Source organism: Drosophila kikkawai, chromosome 3R, assembly GCF_030179895.1.
Source record: "Drosophila kikkawai strain 14028-0561.14 chromosome 3R, DkikHiC1v2, whole genome shotgun sequence".
Taxonomy (NCBI): Eukaryota; Metazoa; Arthropoda; class Insecta; order Diptera; family Drosophilidae; genus Drosophila; species Drosophila kikkawai.
Genome location: NC_091731.1, coordinates 10,728,276 through 10,747,514, shown reverse-complemented (window position 1 = coordinate 10,747,514; position 19,239 = coordinate 10,728,276). Strand labels below are relative to the sequence as shown.

Here is a 19,239-nt window from a genome sequence, read left to right as displayed (position 1 = left end):
CAGGTCTACTTAGGAGGTGTTTTATTATAAAAACGTGCACGTTTTAGCGAAGAAATCGAAAGTTAAACTTGGACTCTACTAAGAAAACTCGATACATTGATCTAACTTAGGCCTATTATAGTTCTACTGAGATGTCTTCCTAGGTGGTCCGACTAGAAAATGTCTACTGAATAAGCATACTACGGTACGTAAGGTAACTACGACTAGATTGGACTATTTAGGTCTGCAGGAGCAGGGCCACGCCGGCCAGAATCCACTTTCCCGGCTTGTCTTTGGTCTTCAGATTCAGGTTGGACACGTAGGTGGTGGGGCCCCGGGTGCGGGTCTTGTAGACCGGGCACTCGTACATGTTCCTCAGGTCTTGCTTATCTTGGGTGATTGCCTGCAATGGAATCGGAATCGGAATCGAAATCGGAATCGCATTAAGTGGAATAGTGGGGTGGAGTCTAGTTTCGAATTTATGCCAACATGCGCCAGCATCGAGACGCCACTGATCCGCCCTCGATTCGCCGGTTTTGCATTTACGCTCGCACCGATTTGCCTTTCAAACTCACCCGAATATTGATCACCGGCATGGAGGGGTAGAGCTCCTTGAGGCGCGACTCCATAATGATGCCCTGCTGGATGTCCCACCTGGCGCCCTCCATGAATATCCCGTGCACGCAGCAGCCGTCGCGCGGAGCCGTTCTGCAATTACAAGATCAGATCTCAGTCCCAGATCGTGGCTTGTGGATGATGCCAAGTCAATTAGAGAGGCGTCGGGCGTCGATGCTAATCTGGCATGCCCAGGGCAAGTACATGCCGCCGACGACGACGCGCCGGAGCCGGGGATACTCCATTGTTTGCCCGGCAGCGTCGCCAAGCGAAACGTGGCTGGCCGGGCGCCACTTAATAGGCAATCAGCTCATCAGCAAATAGACAATTGTAAATTACAGGCTATTAATAAGTCCCACATATTTGTGTTCCAAGCGCTGTTTTAAAATAGCTCTTATGAAATAGCACTGTGGCTATTTTTAGAGCCTGTCGCTGGCCATTGGCCGCAGCTGGATTTCCATACCAGCACGAAGCGATGATTGCTGGTTACTACATTACATTGAATGATTGACGCACTGGTCAGGGAAGATAAGACTGTAGCACTGGGCGGAGCTTGTGTTTGAATTCGGGAGAATTCGTAGGTACTTGAGGGAAAAATGGTGCTGATTAAGCCCTAAATAGATTTCTTATTAAAGAACATGAAATGTTTTTATATGGGAAGACAGTCGAGCGTCTTTAGCTTGGCTTCTGTGAAAGGCAGCTCAGGCTTCTTATTATAAACACCATAAGTATGAATTTAGGTATGTTTACTTTCTTATTAAGAGAGAACTGCCCATAGTTTCTGCTCGTTCTTGGAATCTGTGACAAATAGCGGACCGACGCAGAGATTTTTTCGCTCATGGCAGTGTAAATATTCTCGGAGGGGGTCACCTCAGGGGTCAATTGGGAATTGCGTGTCAATAAGACAATAAGGCACTCACGTAAATTCCTCCTTCTGCTTCTTGGTCACGTCGCACTGTAGGCACATCTTGTCCAGCGGCAGGTCGTTGCGGCGGGCGGTGCTCTGCATGATCGCCGTTAGCAGGGACTGCGGATTGAAGAAGCCGGCCAGCCAGACGCAGGAGGGTAGCTATCGGCCAAAATGTTAGATATGGATTGCTGGTACTGATACGCTTAAGCGGATTGCAGAGTACTCACCACGAAATCGGTGGACCAGGTCTCCAGCTCGCGGAGACGCAGGCACAGATCGATGAACCAATTGTTGAGACCCAAGAGCGAAGGATACGCACGTGACGTCCAAATGGGCGGCACTTGATCCAAAAACAGTGAATTCTCCAGCACCTCCATGTCCGATGTAATGGTCAATTCACCCTTTAAGCCCAAGTCCAACTCCTTCAGGCTGCGCTTCATCTCGCTGGTGAGGAAGTTCATGCGCTCGCACTCCTGAAAGGCCACTATCACATACGGCGTGCGCTCCTCCACCTTGTTCATTATCTCGACCATGTTAAACTCCTCCGGCAGCTTCTCGATGATCTCATCGACGATCTGTTTCACCTTGTCCTCGCGGGTCACCGTCGCCCCTCCGCCGGCCCCGGCGTCTCTGGGCTGCATTTCGAACACCGTCCGGAAGATGTTCTCCGCCCGGGTGGTGAGGAATCCGATCTCCGCATTGGGGTGCAATCCGTATAGGTACGGCGACTCTGCCGGCATCATCTCGTCCACATAGGTATGGTAGCCCTGGTAGTCCGTGTTGGGCGGCGCGGGAAATGAGGGCGCCAAGAACAGCTCTCCATCCACCAGATCCGGCTGCATGTACTCCTCCAGATAGGTGATGCACAGCCGCCGGTCCCAGTCGTCCGTGATGTGGCCCCCATACATAATCTCGCCAAACAGATAGCGCAGATCCTCCCACGGCACCTTGGCATTGGCCTCCAGGTAGTTGTACAGCACCGACACGCTGATGTTCAGATCGCCCACGTTGAAGGGGTAAATCTTGTTCCAGCCCTGGGGTCCGAACTTGCGCCGCTCGGCGACCACGGCGTGGAAATAGCACAGGGAGAACAGGATGGCCTTGAACTCGGCCTCCTTCCCGGACATTTCCAGGGTTTCCTGGGTGAAGTTGTCCAGGGCCTTGTGCAGGTTGGCCAGCATGCCCGTAGGTGGCTCGTTGGTGATCTTAATCGAGGACTCCAAAATTCCCTGAAACAAAATAGGTAAACTTTTGCGGATATAAGATTTAAGTGTGTATGTACCTGCGGTATAATATGTGCCGAGGGAGTGGATGCTGGCTCCGCGCTGAGGAACATTCTATAGTCCGGATGCGAGTCCTCGGCGTAGTACTCCAGCTTCTTCTCCAGCACTGGCAGCCACTTCCTGACCAGATGTATGTTCTGCAGCACCACCCAGTGGCCATGCTTAGCCGCCGTGTCCATAGCGGCCTCGGCAATGGCTTCCTGTCCCTGACCCAAAGACACATTATGGAAATTACCCAGATCCATGGTGAAGCCCATTTGTTTGCCTAAAGCCTCCACATCCTTGAGGGGATTAACGCCCGGCGACAGTATGAAGAATATGGGGGTGGAGGGACTGGCCTCCTCGTAGGACTTGGCAAACTCCATGGCACGGCTCTCCACATACTTGGATCCCAGCTTCTCCTCAATAAAGTCGCTGTTGGAAGGAATCTTCTTTGATATATTTATAATCAGGGTGTGTTGTCAGGAACTACTCACGCTAAGGCGTAGGTCATCCGGTCGGGCCTTAGAGCCCTGATCATACAGAGCCTCTGCAGGGCGGTCTTGTTTTTCCACTCCTGCGGGAACTTCTCCTTTTCCGGAAGCTCCGACTCGACCAGCTTCTTCCAGCGCTTCGAGGAGGTTTCTATGTCGCGGTCCAAGTTCCTGAATTCATCTTTGGACGCTAGACTGCAAATTCCGCCCCACGATTGATTGGTCAGAAAGTCCACAGGACTTGTCACATGTGGCTTGATCGGGAAGCGGAGTAGGAAGTCCAGTTCCGCCGATGTAACCTCCTCGTTCATAAGTAGGATCTGCAAAACAAACCGAGTTAGGTATGTATCCAAAAGGATTGAGGAGTAACACTTGCCTGAAATGTCATTTGCGAGGCGAAGATCAGCTTGTCGCATTCGAAAAGACCACGCGAAGTATACTGAAAGACCGAATACGTTATACAATCGATCAGGTTGGACACTCGCAGGTCCAAAGTTTCGCCCGGTTCAGCCTTGGCTATGGCCTTTTGGAACACTACACTAAAAGCCTGCAAGGAATGGTATTATACTAAGCATTTCGTTTGGGATATCAAGGTGAGATACCTTCAGTGAGAACTGATAGATCGGATTGATAGTGTTTAGTTCGTTGAGTATAAAGTAAAGGAGACTCGCTCTGGCAGCTGCTGGTCTGTAGTACTCGCGGGCCTTGTCAATCTCCTTGGACGTTATCTTCGCCTCGGCCACCTTCTCCTCGATCTCCGACGCCGTGCTCTTGGTGGTCTCCAGGTTCTCAACCAGCGCCGTGTCACCTAAAATATTCTCACCCGCCGACGAGAGGCGCGACAGCAGATCGTCCTCCAGTTTCTTCAGCATGATCTTGAAGTCGTTCTGCTGCTTTGTGAGATCTGCCTTCAGCTCCTCCAGGTCGGGCCGTTCCGCCTTCACAACCTCCGCCAGCAGTTGATCCTCGAGTCCGTCGCGTGTAACGGTAAAGTTAATAAGTGTGGTTTGTGCTTGCATCTCGGGTTTGTAGTGCGGATTAGCTAGTTTCGTGTGCAGAATCAAACGGAAGTTGGAGTTGTACTCGATCTCCTTGTCCCCTATTTTAATAGCCCTGGCAGGAGCAGATCGAAAGATTAGTCAATTGGAATATCTCGTAGATTACGTCTACACTCACTTCCCCTTCTTGATCAGATTTCGACCCAGCAGAGAGTCCAGCACTGGGTCCAAGTTCTCATCGATATTCTCGATCAGCACAGTGCTGCCCGCGTTGATGGACTTCTCTATGATGTCAAGATAGCTTCTCTGGCCCAACCGAATCACCTTGAGTTCCTCGCCATACTTCTGCTTAATCCACTTGACGCCCTGCAACTGGGGATCTATCATCAGGGGCCAGCGATCAGAGTTGGACAGGATGGTGGCGTTCTCAATGGACATGCGATCGCTGGGCAGGCCTTCGTTGGTCCAGATGGCGATGGTGGTGTCGTCCGTTAGCAGCGACAGGGGATCGAGATTCTCGGTTGTGGGTATGGGCGGATCGATGCTCTTCAAAAAGGGTGTCCACATCTTAAGTAGGAGGTCGATGCGGAATCCTTTCGTGAAACAGCCGACATAGGAAATGAAGGCGGTAATGAGTAGAATGTCGCCGGGCAACGTAATGCCCTGCTTGACGAAGCTGTTGGGGAAAATCAAGGGAGACAATTAGTGGCATTCCAACTCGTTGTCTTCAAATCCACTCACTTGTTGACTGCCTCGGCCCAGCGCACGTTTTCACTGGCCAGACCTCCCACCAGGCGATTGGCCAGTGCGATGGTTGCTTGGGTGGCATCTGCCTCCTGTTGGCACCGCAATTTATCCGCGGTGGCCTTCTCAAAGTCCGCCGTCAGCTTGGCCAGCTGCTCCTCAAGGCTCTGTTAAAAGATATAAGAATTATCTGCTTCATATGCAAGGACTTATCATCCTTCCTTACCATCACTTTCCGCTTGATGCCAGCTAGCCTGTCCTGGGCGGCGGCCAGTTCCGCATTAGCTGCCGCCAGAGCCTTCCTCTTGGGCTCTACGTCGCAGTAGACCTCGTAGAACTTGACTATATTGATGACCCAGGCGCACAGGCCGGCAGCGGCGCCCGACTTTGAGCGTACAAACTCGGGCTCGAACTCCGGATCCTTGAGGTACGGTTGGATGGCCTTGGTGATCTCCGGGTGAATGTTTTCCTTGTCGTAGTTGATCAGCGAATCGAGGAACGTGTCCACCTTGGCCATGGCGATCTTGGCCGCTTTCCAAGAACGGTCCTTGGGCAGCTTGCCGCCCGGGGAGAGCAGGACCATCACAGCGGCGGTCACATTGGTCACGGCTCCCGGCGGCGAACCGAAGCTTTTCAGCTCGGTCAAGTTTGCCTTGTTGAGGGTGTTCAGCGCCTCCTGGGCTGCCGTCAGGGCGGGCTCCGCCTTTAGGAGATCCTCTTCGCAGTCGCGCTGCTTCTTGCTGACTTCGTCGGCTATCAAAGCAACCTTCATTTCCTCCTCATCGGCCACGGCTTTCTCCGTTTGCACCTTCTCCGTCTCAATTCCCACAATCTCGATCAGGGCGTCGGCCGCCTCGTTCTTCTCCTTTAGCTCGACCTCCTGGACGGCGAGCTTCACCTTCAGGTCGGCCACCTGCAAGGCGGTGGATCGAAGCTTTTCCAGGCCGTTCTCCAGCCGTTCAATCTTGCTCTGCAGATCCTCGTGCTTGTGGTTGAGTAGCTTAATGTACAGGTTGATCTGCTCCAGATAGCTCTTGGGAGTAGTGTAGTTGTATCGCCGCTCATTCTGCAGGTAGACCTTGGACGTCGTGTTGACCGAGGTGTGGACGTAGGCCATGAACTTGGCCACAGAATCGCGGTGGGTCTCCGGCAGCACCTTGTTCTGGGCGAGGAAGTTCATGGCCACCGATATGAGTGCCTCCTGAGGCCATTCGTGGAACCAATTGATGGATGTGGCATTGATGATGGCAGGGAATTTTCTCGACCGAACACGCAATGTTGAACCCACTGGTGAAAAGCACAGAACTATCTTCAGCTGCTTGCGCACCCGATCGATGAAGAATTTCCAGCAGTTTTCTCGCGTATCAACCAGTCCCGCACCTTTGACCTCATTACGCACGCCAGCGATGATGTTCTCGATCTCGTCGTCCGGAAACAGATCTGGGATCTCGCCAGTGGCTAACATATCGTTGATTAAGACAAGAAAATCCTCGCTGGGGATTTGAGCATCCGTCATTAGGAACATAATGCCAACATTCTTGAGTCCGGCCTTCAGATAAAGTCCTGAAAATTCATTCTGCAAATGTGTATGGAATTTGTTATTGCATGCTTAGATTAAAGTCTGAAAAAATGATTGGATAGAGGGGAAACCTTTAAGTCATTGACTCCGTAGCCCTTCTTTAGCTGTATCTGCACGACCTCCAAGCTGGATATGAATGCTGCCAAGCGCGCTAGAGATTGTTTCCCGCTGCCACCAACACCAACCAATAAGGCGCTGCCACGCGGTGATTCTAAAATGCGATTGATCCTGAAAGTAAGGTAAGTTAATACCATAAATTCCTCTTAATAGAACCTCCTCCTCAGTCCCACCTGCATACGTGCATCATCGCATCCTCGAACAACACCAGGTTCATGGCAGCGACTAGATCATTATACGATGACATTGCTTCCTGAAGGAGTTTGTGAAGCTCAGGCCAACCCTTGATGGGCATGTACTTAGGATCACCAATTCCTCCAGCGAAATGACAGTAGATATTCGGCTTGTCGAATATAACGGATTCGTCAATTTCTTCGAACGACTTCTTGACAATGTCATGCTGCATTTTGGTAAAGCTATCGATGTCCTTATCGTCGGTTAGCTTATCCGAGTACACGCGCTGTGTCTCGTGCTGCCACAAGCGTATAAGATCTGTGGAGCCCGTCAAGCACTCTGTCGAACTGAACAGCAATCCCTGGAAGTGGATCAAGGATTAGCAAAAGGCATAGCATCCTCATAGCTTCCCCACTCACCTGAAAGACATTGCTGATGTCGCGCAGATTGAATATGTAGTGTGACTTGATCGCTGTAGGTAGGAACACCTGCAGGCACTTGTTGTGCAGCGCAATCGTTGCCGCCACAATGTTGGGCGTCATTCGAGTCACGATCGGATTGAACTTCTGCTCCGCGTTGGCAAAATGCTGCGCCAGAATGGCCGAGTACATCACCGTTATTGACTCAGGGCCAGGGAAGCTGACGGCTAGGACGCAGAAGTGGCGCTGCAGACGTGGATTGATCGTAAAGCTGCCGGAGGTGGGGTTCATGCACGCCACGTACTGGCAATTGTGGATGTCCTTGAGCGTGAGCTTGTTACGATCGTACCAGTGGCCATAGTCCAGGTGCTGCCGCATCAGAGTGTGCGGCTGGACTGTGCCGTAGCAGTCGACCTCCGGCATGTTGATGTCGTCCACGAAGTAGCAGAGTAGCTTGTTGCCGGGCGGTCCATAGTTGCGACCCGCCTTCTTCTCCAGCGGCTTTTCGAGGATCTTTTGCAACATCTCGGACGTTGTGTAGTAATTGAATGGTATTGCAGTGACAGCGTAATTCTCAGAAAGCGATTGAAGCTTCTCGTTCACCAGTACGGTCTTGCCGCAGCCGGCATTCCCCACTAGCATCACCGGGTGCTTCTTATCCATCAGGAGATCTAGGAAGTAACGCAGGCGGATCGACTCGGAGGTGTGCACGATGACAGCCTGCAGCGGCAGGTCCGAGTCCAGCTCGAACTTGGGTATCTTCTCCGTCCAGGGCAGGAAGGTCTTCGTCTCGCTATCCAGGAAGTAGTCGAAAACTGTTCCACCTTTTGGTTATGGGATTGGGATTCGACTCGTAAAACTCATTGGCTTAGGCACTAAGGTTCGGGGGCACACTCACCTGGCGGGAACTTAACAGTTTTGAACTCATTTACCCACCATTTGCTGAACTCCACGCGGTAGTCAATGGCTTGATCCTGGAACATGGCCGACCCGAAGGCCCAAATACAGGCAAAAACAAAGTACAGTTCGTGCCATTCTTTTGGACAGTCGGCAGGCGTGTTCGCTGGGATTAGAAAACAGTTTAGGAGATGGCACAGCATTTGAATGTGCGCCATTTCGGCGACAGGCGTGATCTTCTTGAAACGCACGCGAATCGTTTCCAATGAAGGCGGTATGTACTTATCGAATAACATGACCAAATTGGACTTTTCGGCTGGAATTTTACGCGTTTCAACCCAACTGGTCACATAGCTGAAAGCGGAAGGGTAGTTATATTAGACGATCGAGGCAACTGGGCCTAGCAGGACCCGAAAAACTGTATAGAGATATCTTGAAAAAGGAAACTGAAACGGGATCCAATATATATTTCAAGCGGTATCAAAAGCAACAACTTACAATAATGGCAATTTTGTGTAAAGAAACTGATTTGAGATTCGCATTAAGAGAGAGGGAGAGAGAGACGAAAATAAGGGATATCCAGTTAAATACTCACGGATTCCAACCCAAGTCCTGAGGGTTAATGTACAGGATGCCAGCCCTGGATACGGTTGCCGGCGTTGCTGTTCTCAGGTTGGAGATCTCGAAGAGCAAACGCATCGAAGGCGTCAACGCAATGCGTTCGTTGCTGGCCAGTGTGAGGACCTTGTTGTCGTCCATTACGGTGTTAAGACTCTCGATCCACATGGGATCGATGTCGCCGTCGAGCACGATCCACTTTGGTTGATCGCCCGTTATGTTTGCCTGATCCCGCATCAGCACCGAGAACAGGCCGTCTTTCCACTCGCGTGTCGCCGGGTTGATAATGCCGAAAAGTTCATCATTGGTCACAGCTTTTGGATTCAAGTCATTGAATATCGGCTTCCGCTTGATGTTCTGGTAGGTGCGCAGCAGCGTCTTCCACACCTGGGTCTTGCCTGTGCCCGCATTGCCAACGATGAACACGGAGTGACGTACCTCCAACAGTTCCTCCAGCTGCACCACCTTCAGTATGAAATTGTCTTCTGGTTGCAGTAGCAGATCGGAGGCAGCTTGTTTTACGGTGCGTTCAAAGTCCTGATCACGTTTGCGGGGCACATCCAGGGCGGGAAATAGGTCGCTGATGAGCCCCATAAAAACCGGCATGTCGTCCGTAATAATTTTAGGTATGTTAAAGTCGCGGAGGGCGCGCATCAGCACTTCCTCCTCGGGCCGGCCAGGATCTCCTCGCTAAAAATCCAGCAATCACAGAAGTTACTCAAAGGCATTAGCATTATAATACACACTGCTTACCTTGAGGGATCCCGCCACCACGAGCACTGATTTTATGGCCCTCAGGCCCCAGTCATAGTGATCCTGTTTGGACAGAAGCTCCTTGCACAGCGTGTAGAGGGTGATGAACTTGCGGGCCAGGACGCGTGCATCCTGGAATCCCTCGGCCACCAGCATAATCTCGCAGATAAGCTCGAAGTCGGGCACGACCATAGCGCAGGGTCGGAAGAGAGCCTTAAGATTCTCCGGCAACTCGGTGCGTCCCGCGTAGCCCGGATTCATGGTGATGAAAATACCCACGGTGGGCACGCAGCTGATCATCTCGCCCATAAAGTTGAACTTGTCCTTCTTGTCGCGAATGGCATCCTGTACGGACTTCACCTGCACCGCCACCACCGACAACACCTCCACGGTGATGCGGTTGAACTCGTCGAAGCAGCCCCAGGCGCCCGTTTGGGCCAGGCCCTTGTAGATGTTTCCGCAGGATTGATAGTCCATCTGCTCGGAGCAGTTGAAGACGTATACCATGATGCCGATGGCTCGTCCCAGATCCTTGGTGGTCTCTGTTTTCCCGGTGCCAGCGGGGCCGGCTGGAGCTCCTCCCATCACCAGATGGAGGGATTGGGTCAGCGTAATGTAACAACGATCTGTGAGCGGCGTTATGACCAGGCGTGGCGTATTGCCTAAGTATTCGTGACAATACTGGAACTCGGCGTCGCAGATATTGGCAAAACAGTCCTTCTCCACATCGTCGAAGCGATGCCGCAGCTGCGATTGCCACATAAACGCGGAGCCCGAATCCAATTTGGCCTGAATCATCTTGGCGACCACATCTCTAGAGTGCACATCAATGGTGCATATCGTCATGATCTTCTGACGATCGCCCTTGCTAAGCTCGCCCAGCAGAAGCGTTATGAGCAGGCTGAGCTGCGATATCTGCTTCTTGTAGTAATCCTTGATAGCGTTGTCATAGCCCTCCTCCAGCCGGCTGAATGCTATGTTCACCTCCGTGGACCACCAGATCTGCGATCCGCAGAGGGACACCTGGGCAGGGTAGTCGAACAACCACTGTTCCCGCTGCTTTTCCTCGTAGGCGATCACCGCCTCCGTGACGTAGTGCCGCAGACTAGCACGCATCGCCGCCTGAATGCGGTTTAGCCAGACTTCGACGGGTCCCCGGATGCTCGCTAGCTCATTAAATTCTACGTACTCGCCATCCTTGGCGTACATTCCCGATGCGGTGTCGATCTCACCAGACGAATCTTTGTTGAACTTGAGGCGCGCGATCGAGTCGAAGAGCTTAGTCAGATGCTTGGTGACCATTTCCGGCTGGATGCCGTTGCTGAGCACGTCCAGCAGGTCGGCCGAGGACACAAAGTAGAAGCGAGGAAAAGCCAAGCGTTTCGTTTCCAAATACTCTGCCAATGCCTTCTCGCATAGCGTAAGCTCCTTCTGCAAATGCTCCAGGCGTTCGATCAGGCCGGAACGATTGGTGGACGCCACCACATTCGACGATACGGACATCTCGTCCATGAGGATGCGGAACTCGGCGTCGATGTTATCGAATCGATCCGAATCGACGGGGAGCTGTTTGCGTATGTCTTCCGAACTCATGAAGATACTCTCAAGATGGGTCCAAGTGCGTTGCACCTCAAACCATACGGTTATCACTTGATCGGCGATCATTAGCTTGTTCTGCCAAGTGGACACTTCTTCGAGGAAATGGGCGATGTACTTGGATGTTATTAGATTCTGTAGGCAAACCTGATTATCTTCAAGCGTCTCTATGAGTTCTTCCGATGCCTTTAGGAGGTTACAGCCAGTGCGCGGGTGCAGCTCGTGGTCGAACTCCATGGCCGACCACGTTGTGTTTAAATCCCGAAGGATCTTCTCCATGGACATCTCCTTGACGGCCTTGTCCACGATATTTTTCACCTCCTCCTCGCACTCGTGCAGATTGAGGCCCAACAGTTCGGCCAGCGTCGTTTCATGGTCCATGATGAACTTTACCTATAGGGAAAGGGTCACTTGAGTACTACGAAGTATGGGAGGGCTTTGGAATGTGCGGAAATCAACTACAGTGGGACTACGACTAGATAGAGTTCTACTGCTGAGACATGCGCTGGACTGGGTCAAGCCACTTACTGTCACTTCCTTGGGCAGCGCGGCCAAACTCTGCAATGAAATGGTATTTACAAGAACTGTACAGTTTGGGCCGGGCACAATATCCCGGAAACCGGAAATCAAGCGGAAACGAAACGAGTTTGGAAAAGAAAAACGATTAAAACGTTATTGCTATACAGTGGAGCCTCCGCCTGGGAGCGCTCGGGTGCTGGGGGAGTGGAGAGAGATTTACACGGATTATTTACATCTGGCCAAATAACTGGGATTGGCTTAAAGCTAAGAGAAAGGTAAACACATTCGCAATGGAAGCACAAAATAGACCTTGGTTGAGTTCATCAGCTGGTTCCAGTGACGCTCCCGGATGGCGGGATTCTGCAGCTCCCCGACGGCTCGGAGCGAGGTCAGCATGTTCTTGACCGTCGACTCCAGATTGATGAAGGTGTCCCACGGGCGCATTTCCTTGTCCAGCAGGCGGATGTCCTTGGCAAATTTTTTGCACTCGATGTCCATGTTCTCCACATCGACCTTGCGCCAAGGCGTCGTCTTCCAATCGTCGATGCTGGTGGCCACTATGTTGACGTAGTCCCAGAGTTGCTAAGTGGGTTCAAAGAGTTATTGGAACAATCGGGGGATTAGTTAGGGCTAGATTTTCGTTTAGGATTAGGGTTAGTAAGAAAATCGCTTGCGAGGGAAAAAGAAAAAGCTCAAAGTTCCACATGTGGCATGCATAAATTTAGTACGAGTTGTAGATTAAAACATGCACAGACAAAGGGGTAGATAAAGAGGAGGAGAATCGAAAGGGTGAGTGGGTGAGTATCGAGAAAGTGGGGTACCTTGAGCATGCGCAGCTCCTTGCGACACTGCTTGAGCACCTTAAACTCTGGAATGTTGACCTCGAAGAGACTGCCCGACTCCTGGATGTCCCTCATCTCGCTCTCGCACAGGAACATGTCGTCGTTAATGCGATCCATCAGCAGGTAGGGCTTAAAACAATCGAACCGGAAGAAGTCGTACGTCTTGAAGACCTCCCGGAACAACTGGATGTGCGACTCGAAAAGGGCGATTTTGTTGCGGATGCTGACCACCTCTGTGGCCTGCAGCGGCGACACCTGTTGCTTCACGGTGGTGGCGATCTTCTTGGTGTTGGCCCACTGCTCAGGCAGCTCCTGCAGCAGCACGTTCACCTCCTCGGGAATGTCCATGTCGTAGTATTTGAGTAACTGGATAGTCTCCTGCATGGGCTCGAACATCTCGTCGGTCTTGGCGGCCCGCTCCTTCACCTGCATCAGGTAGGCCATGATGCTGACCAGGCCCTCGTAGTCCTTCTCTTTGACCGTCTGCAGAAGGCCTTCGTCCGCCTTGCGGATGAAGTGGCTGAGGTTCATCAGACTGGAGGTGACGGTGGTGACCAGATGCTCCTTGAACATATTGCCCCACTTGCACACTGTATTGAGCAGGGCTTGACGGAAGGGCCTGACGTCCACTTGGAACCAGGAGCTGAACACCTGAAAGGGGCCAATGTCCTCAATCTCATTGAAAAGGGACTCGTAGTTGTCGATCTGCTCCCTAAAAGCCTCGATCGTTGGCTGGCAGGGCACCGGTGGCGGCTGATTGGGATCGTTAATCAGTATTAGCTCGATCTCATCTGGATCCAGCATGCGGCCGTACTCCAGGAAATACTCCATGCATTCCTCGCGATCGTCCAGCCAGAGGTACGAATACCGCTCGAACTGGCGGCAGAACCGCGATGCCTCCTCCATGACCAGATCCACCCCATTCAGAATCTCGCGACGCATGTCGATGATGTCCTGGTTCTCCTTTATCATCTCCACATAGCTTCGCTTCTCCTTGGGCTTCAGCCGCTTGATCAGCGATCCCATCTTCATGATGTCCCGCATCAGCTCAATCAGCATGTTGTTGAAGCCCATCGGATCCTCGGGATCCAGGGAGGGAACGAACACCAGATTGGGCTCCACGAGCTCCAATCGCGATTCGAAGAGCGGAGCGTAGTTGTTCTCGGGATCCATGTTCTCCGCCAGATAGCCCACGCTCACGCCCACAGTCCGCAGGATGTTCTCGTACACAATGTTGTCTACAAAGTCTACGTAACTCAGCCACACTGCGTCATCCTGCTTGCGCTCCATATCGAACTGCAGCATGTTGTCCTGCAGCAGCTTGTGGATCTCAATGGAAGCCGCCTGGATTTCGGCGTACCGCTTGGCCGTTCTATCGGGCCGCTCGTCAATGGATAGAACCGTGTCCTTTTTGCAATCACGCCGCTCGAATAGCGGGTGCTTGGCCCACACGCCCATGATCTTGCGTATCTGGCGGAGATTGCCCTGGGTGTGATCCATCCGGTTTTGGAGAGCGGCCACGGGCTTCCGCAGTTTGTCCAGGTAGGTCAGGATATCTGTCGAATTCCAGACGAGCTGATTAACTCCGATCTCCACCAAATCATCAATCATCTTTATCTCGGGTTCGATCAGTCGGAGCTCAACGGGTGAGCTGCCCTCCTGGATGCTGTTGTACCAGTCAATGGTCTTTTCGAGATTCACGGTGTAGGAGCGAAAGACGTCGCTCTTCTCGGCGAATTCGATGGCTATTTGGGGAATGCCTTCGATCTTCATTTGCTGCATGTAGTGCACCTCCCTCAGAATGGAGAAAAGGGCGGCGCTGAAGTTTAGGATCAGCGAGTTGCTGCGATTATCGCGGGCTATGAGCGACTTCTTCAAGTTTTCCTCGATCTGACCGGCCAGCTGCTCGGCCCAATCGTCAAAGAACTGAGTCTTGCAGGCTCCTAGCTTGACCATCAGGCACTCGTAGCGCTCAACGATCTCCAGAGATTTCTCCGTCTTGGTAATTCTGCAATACAGTAATTATTTAGAAGCAAAATTAAAACAAGTTTTTTTAGGGACGACTTACTCATGCTGTAGTGCCTTGAAGTGCTTGACTGGAGCAGTGATCCGCACCTCCAGCTGGTGGCACCAGCGAATGAAGGCGGCAACCGGCGGACAATTGTAGTTTGGATACAGATTATCCCCCACCTTCTTTAGCTCCATCTGCTTGTCGTAGATGGTTTCGCAGACGGTCATCTCATCGTCCAGCATGCGCACGATTTCGGCATAGCGCTGGGTAAACTCCTCCTTGATCTTGGGCCGATCGAGTACGCTACCCACAATGCTTATAAGCTGTAAAACGGACTTACGATTTAGGATTTGAGTTTCTCGATTTCAGGTCTTTACCTTGAAAATACTCTCCAAGTTGTGGCAATCGTCAAAGGCCTGACACAGAATGGCCGCCAGCTTCATGTCCAGCTCGAGGATGCGGGTCTGGAAGCCCTTGAAGTCCTCATCGAACTCGTGATCATCGGGGTCCAGCACATCGTAGCTCTTCGAGGCGAAGGCCGTGAAGTACTGGTTGAACTCAACGTAGACATCCGTGATGCGGGTGCTGAGCTGGCGTCCTCGCAGCCCACCGATTTCGACTTTCTCTAATTTCAGGAATTCAATCACAGTAAAGAAGAACCTTGGGGAAAGCAATTAAGGATGTGTACCATATTTTAACTTATTTCGACTGATATTCTTACCACTGGATGGTTGTGAGACGCTCGAGGAAGGCATTAAAGCGCTTGAAAACTGAATTTGGATGAAAAGTCCATAAAATCGGAGGCCGCTCCTCGGGTTCAGTGAAGAATGTGGCTAGTCGTTCCTTGTAGTAGTCGAAAAGTTCCCGGAAGAACTTAAGTATCTGAATGGACAGTGTGAGGCGCTGCATAGCCTCGTCGATATCGCTGTGGAATATGGACGACGGATCCAGATACCGCTTGGCCTGAAAGCGATCACGTATATCACATTCTAAAGCAGGATTGTCTCCAATTGAAATCCTTACCTGGTGTATAATCAAATTGCATATTTCCTGCAGCAGCACGGTTATCTTCGCCGACTGACAATAGTATCGCGAATTCCCCCACAGAATGCCAACGGTATTCATGAATGGAATGAGCAGGGGCTTGCATTCGGCAAAGTCAATCTCCTCCAAGTGCTGGAGTGGCCGCTTCAGGGGGTTCAGATAGAGTGTTATGTCCTTTGCCTCCGCCAGAGCTACGGAAATGGTTATTGGAAATTGGCATGCAAAAGTACTATTCCGCGGCACGGCAAACTCACCCGTAACGACGTTCTTGAAGAGGGTCTGAAAGCACGGGTGATAGGCACTCATCGAGTACTCCAGGATGAGGGCCATGGCCCGAATGCGCTCGTTGCGCAATTGGTCGTAGATAAAGGATAGATTCTTGAGGCGATTGTTCCAAAATGTGAACTCTGTTGATTTTGAAATTGAAATAATATAATTAATAAAGGGTATTGATGCATACAGGAATAATCTCTTGGAACTGGAAAGAGGGGAATTTGGGGTATGATAAGGGTAAGAAATCCTCATTAAAAATTAGAGAAAAAAAGGGAGGCACCATCAATTTATAACATTTTCTAATACATTTTAGATTGGAATGTTGATACTAAAAGGTTGTAGGTCTAACCTTTATAGTCTCTGATATCTACGTCCTCATTTTTAACTCGTAAAAACAGAAGGGTATGAAAAAATAAAACACTCCAAATTCAAACTCCGAAGAGCTGAAAATGTAAGACAAATTGTCATAGCTCCACACCCCAAAAATATAATTTGCTTTGCAGGCCAAAAATTATTAAAAAGCGCAGTACTCTTAATCGATTTAGTCTCAATATTTTACCCCCATTTATTCTCTTTCATTTAAGGACAAATCAACCAAAATCATAATGTTTTTAGGCTAAACAGAGCTTTGGCTTTCACTATTTCGTCAACCCATAATTGAATGTCAAATGCGAACGCATAATAAAAGCCATGTAACTACTTTGGCTTCGGGGTAATAACAAAACAAGTATTGCCTGCACGCGGAATGTCATTCGTGAACAGATAATAAAGAAAGGCAAAACTTTCGAAAGACACAACAGTAGGCAGGATGGGTATGAACATGCAAATTGCGGGGTTGCTAGGATATGGGGGGACTTGAATTTTATCAATAAATAATAAATGGAGGAGCCAAAAATAAAACCGGCACACATGGCACCGTCGCGACGTCTCACCCGTGTGCGGAGTGGGATTCTGGCCGTTGGCGAAGGCGTTCGATGGACTCTCCTTGATGACCTCGTGGATCTGTGTGGCCCATTTGATGACCACGCCCTCGATGGCGCTCTTCAGGTACAGGTCGAACTGGCAGTGCTCCGTCTCGACCAGTTCCTTGGCCGCCTTCACGATCTTCTCGACGCCCACGGGCATGGCCAGGATGGTTTCACCGCTCACCTGGCCCTTCACCTGGTGGACGGTACTCTTGAGGCTGTGTACGTGCTTCTGCACATCCTGCGCCACCATGATGGGCCAGCTGCGATAGTTGTCTTCGTTGGACAGTAGCGGCACCAGCACCTCCTCCACCAAGGCGGACAGCTGGTCAATAGTGCGCGTGGCTAGGTCCCCGTAGATGATGAAATTGCCGCAATCCTCGCGTGGAATGGGCAGGGCATAGCGCTTGATGAAGTACACGCCCTTGCTCTTCAGCTGCGACAGCGGGAAGGTGGTGGAGGGAACCAGCTGGGCGGCGGGGGTGAGGATTATGATGAGGACCACGGGGGTATTCCTGTCCAGAAACTCCTTGATGATGCCCTTGTGCTCCTCCACCGTGATAACTCGCGTCCACTTCTCCGGCTTCAGCTTCAGCGACTTGATGACGAAGGAGCCCATCAGCTCCAGCCGCGGATCCGGGCCACCAGCGGCCGCAGCAGCGGCTGCTTCGGCGCTAGTGGATGGCTCCATCGCGGCCCACTCTCTGGTGGGTGGGTTGGGTGGTTGGTTTCCTGCAGTGGTTGCCTTGCTGCTGTTGCTGTCTGTTGTTTGCTGTGGGTATGAGGTGCACATGCATATCTGAGTGTTAGCCTGACCTTGTTACCAGTAACAACTAAGCATATAAAATCGATGAAAATTGCAAATCAATAGGGTTTCTTTTTTAAATTTCGGGATAGATATCCGTTTAATTCATTAAAAAATTCATTTTTAATAATATTATTCCCTTTTTTAATACTTTTTTGGTGTTATCTAACTGATTGCACAATTTTCACTGGTTATGTAACACGCTCAAGTCAAAACTTTCAATGTTTCTGGCTAAAAGACAGCGGGAATATGCATAAACTTTTTAATTTCACTAAACTCCTTATGCGGTATATCAAAGGAACGATTTCTTTAATTAATTTCTAAGCTTCTTCTATAGTATATATTTTAATTGTATTTTTCCTTATAGTTCTTCACAGCTTTTCCTTTTTCCGTTTGCGACCGCTTACCTCCGCTGCTGGGCGGCGACTAAAAGGCTTGTTATTTCCGTCAGCAACACCAGCTCCACCTGACACGCACCTCCAGGCGCCTAAGTGATCGTGGCAGGACCCGTTGCTAGGGAGTTGTTGATTTTGGCCACCAAATCCTCGCGAGACAGTGGCCACTGTTTGTTATTTCCCCTGCGCCATAATGCCCGTTGCCAAGACGGTTGCTAAGCCGGCGACCAATTGTTGCGCATAATTCGCGTTGAAATGGCAAATTGCACGCCATTTGCAAATTAACTCCTTCGATTGGCACGCTTCGGTTTGATAGATTTAGTGCTAATTGATTTCCAAGTGGAAACTATTCAATAAAGAAAATATTAATATTAATGATATCAATTCCTAGATAAAACACCCTCAGGCATAACCTAGGCTTTTCCTAATATCAACAAACTTGATAGAATTAGAACGCGGAATCCCTTTCCAGTAACAAAATTTTAGCTTTGGATAATAAATAGTATTAATAATTCATTAGCTTATGAAATTATAATTTTTAATCTGGTAATGCTGCATTTTACAATGCATTTAATTTGTTAAATATATAAATTAATGCATTATTTATCTGAATAAATATGAATAATCAAAAGATTTGTCTGAAATACATACTCATTTAAAGGAATTAGATCATAAATCTCCATTACCACATAGGTTTCTTTCAGTTCAAGCTACTTAAGCTCCAATAAACCAAACTTAAATGGCACAAACATCAAGAGAACTACTTTAACTTCTAATCATGCAACACGAAAAGCAGGTGGGGGCACTAAAAAGACTGTCAAACACCTGCCCGCAAATGCTCAAGTTCGATAAAACCAAAGTAATCCCAAGCACGCCAGAATCTGTTGCACTCCGCTGGCAACAGTTGGTCAGGGGAGTTCCCTCAGGTAACCGAATGCAAATGAATCATTCGCACTTGCCATAATTGTTGCCCCTATTTTATGGCTGCGTCCCGCGCAGGCGCCATCAACACGTGGCTGTAAACAAATTCAAATAACTTGTTGCACAGTTACAACCTTGGCTGGAATGCAACAGTTTATCGCATGACTTCCGGCTGTAAAAGTTTTAGCGTTTCCATCAGCGATTGGACAAGGCCTAGGTCGCGGCGTGAGCTCTGGGCGACGGTTCAGCGAACTCCGCAGCCAAACCGCACTTATGCTGGCAGCCAGCCAAGCCTAAAAATCAATAAAG

General features: G+C 50.3%; 1 protein-coding gene across 1 annotated transcript; it reads right to left on the bottom strand.

Annotated features, from left to right (window-relative positions):
• Positions 1 to 9: 9 nt before the first annotated feature.
• On the bottom strand, positions 10 to 18,201 carry Dhc93AB (Dynein heavy chain at 93AB). Its single transcript, XM_017181181.3, has 27 exons — positions 18,022 to 18,201; positions 16,777 to 17,581; positions 15,826 to 15,978; positions 15,551 to 15,762; positions 15,249 to 15,490; positions 14,905 to 15,187; positions 14,585 to 14,850; positions 12,496 to 14,524; positions 11,984 to 12,256; positions 11,684 to 11,713; positions 9,560 to 11,548; positions 8,784 to 9,496; positions 8,190 to 8,542; positions 7,292 to 8,115; positions 6,872 to 7,233; positions 6,653 to 6,809; positions 5,229 to 6,578; positions 5,000 to 5,169; positions 4,437 to 4,934; positions 3,863 to 4,373; positions 3,637 to 3,807; positions 3,264 to 3,580; positions 2,787 to 3,201; positions 1,732 to 2,733; positions 1,515 to 1,663; positions 555 to 687; positions 10 to 382 (listed from the first exon to the last, which is right to left on the bottom strand). Exons 2-27 carry the CDS (start codon positions 17,498 to 17,500, stop codon positions 218 to 220), a joined length of 13,491 nt encoding a protein of 4,496 aa, XP_017036670.1. The 5' UTR covers positions 17,501 to 17,581; positions 18,022 to 18,201; the 3' UTR covers positions 10 to 217.
• Between the last annotated feature and the right edge of the window lie 1,038 nt (positions 18,202 to 19,239).

Excerpts from the sequence above, each read along its gene's own strand:
- Dhc93AB (XM_017181181.3), bottom strand. The coding sequence starts at position 17,500 with ATGGAGCCATCCACTAGCGCCGAAGCAGCCGCTGCTGCGGCCGCTGGT. Across the intron at positions 14,851-14,904 it reads ACTTGGAGAGTATTTTCAAG|CTTATAAGCATTGTGGGTAG; the intron begins GTAAAGACCTGA and ends TCCGTTTTACAG. Across the intron at positions 11,549-11,683 it reads CGCTGCCCAAGGAAGTGACA|GTAAAGTTCATCATGGACCA; the intron begins GTAAGTGGCTTG and ends CTTTCCCTATAG.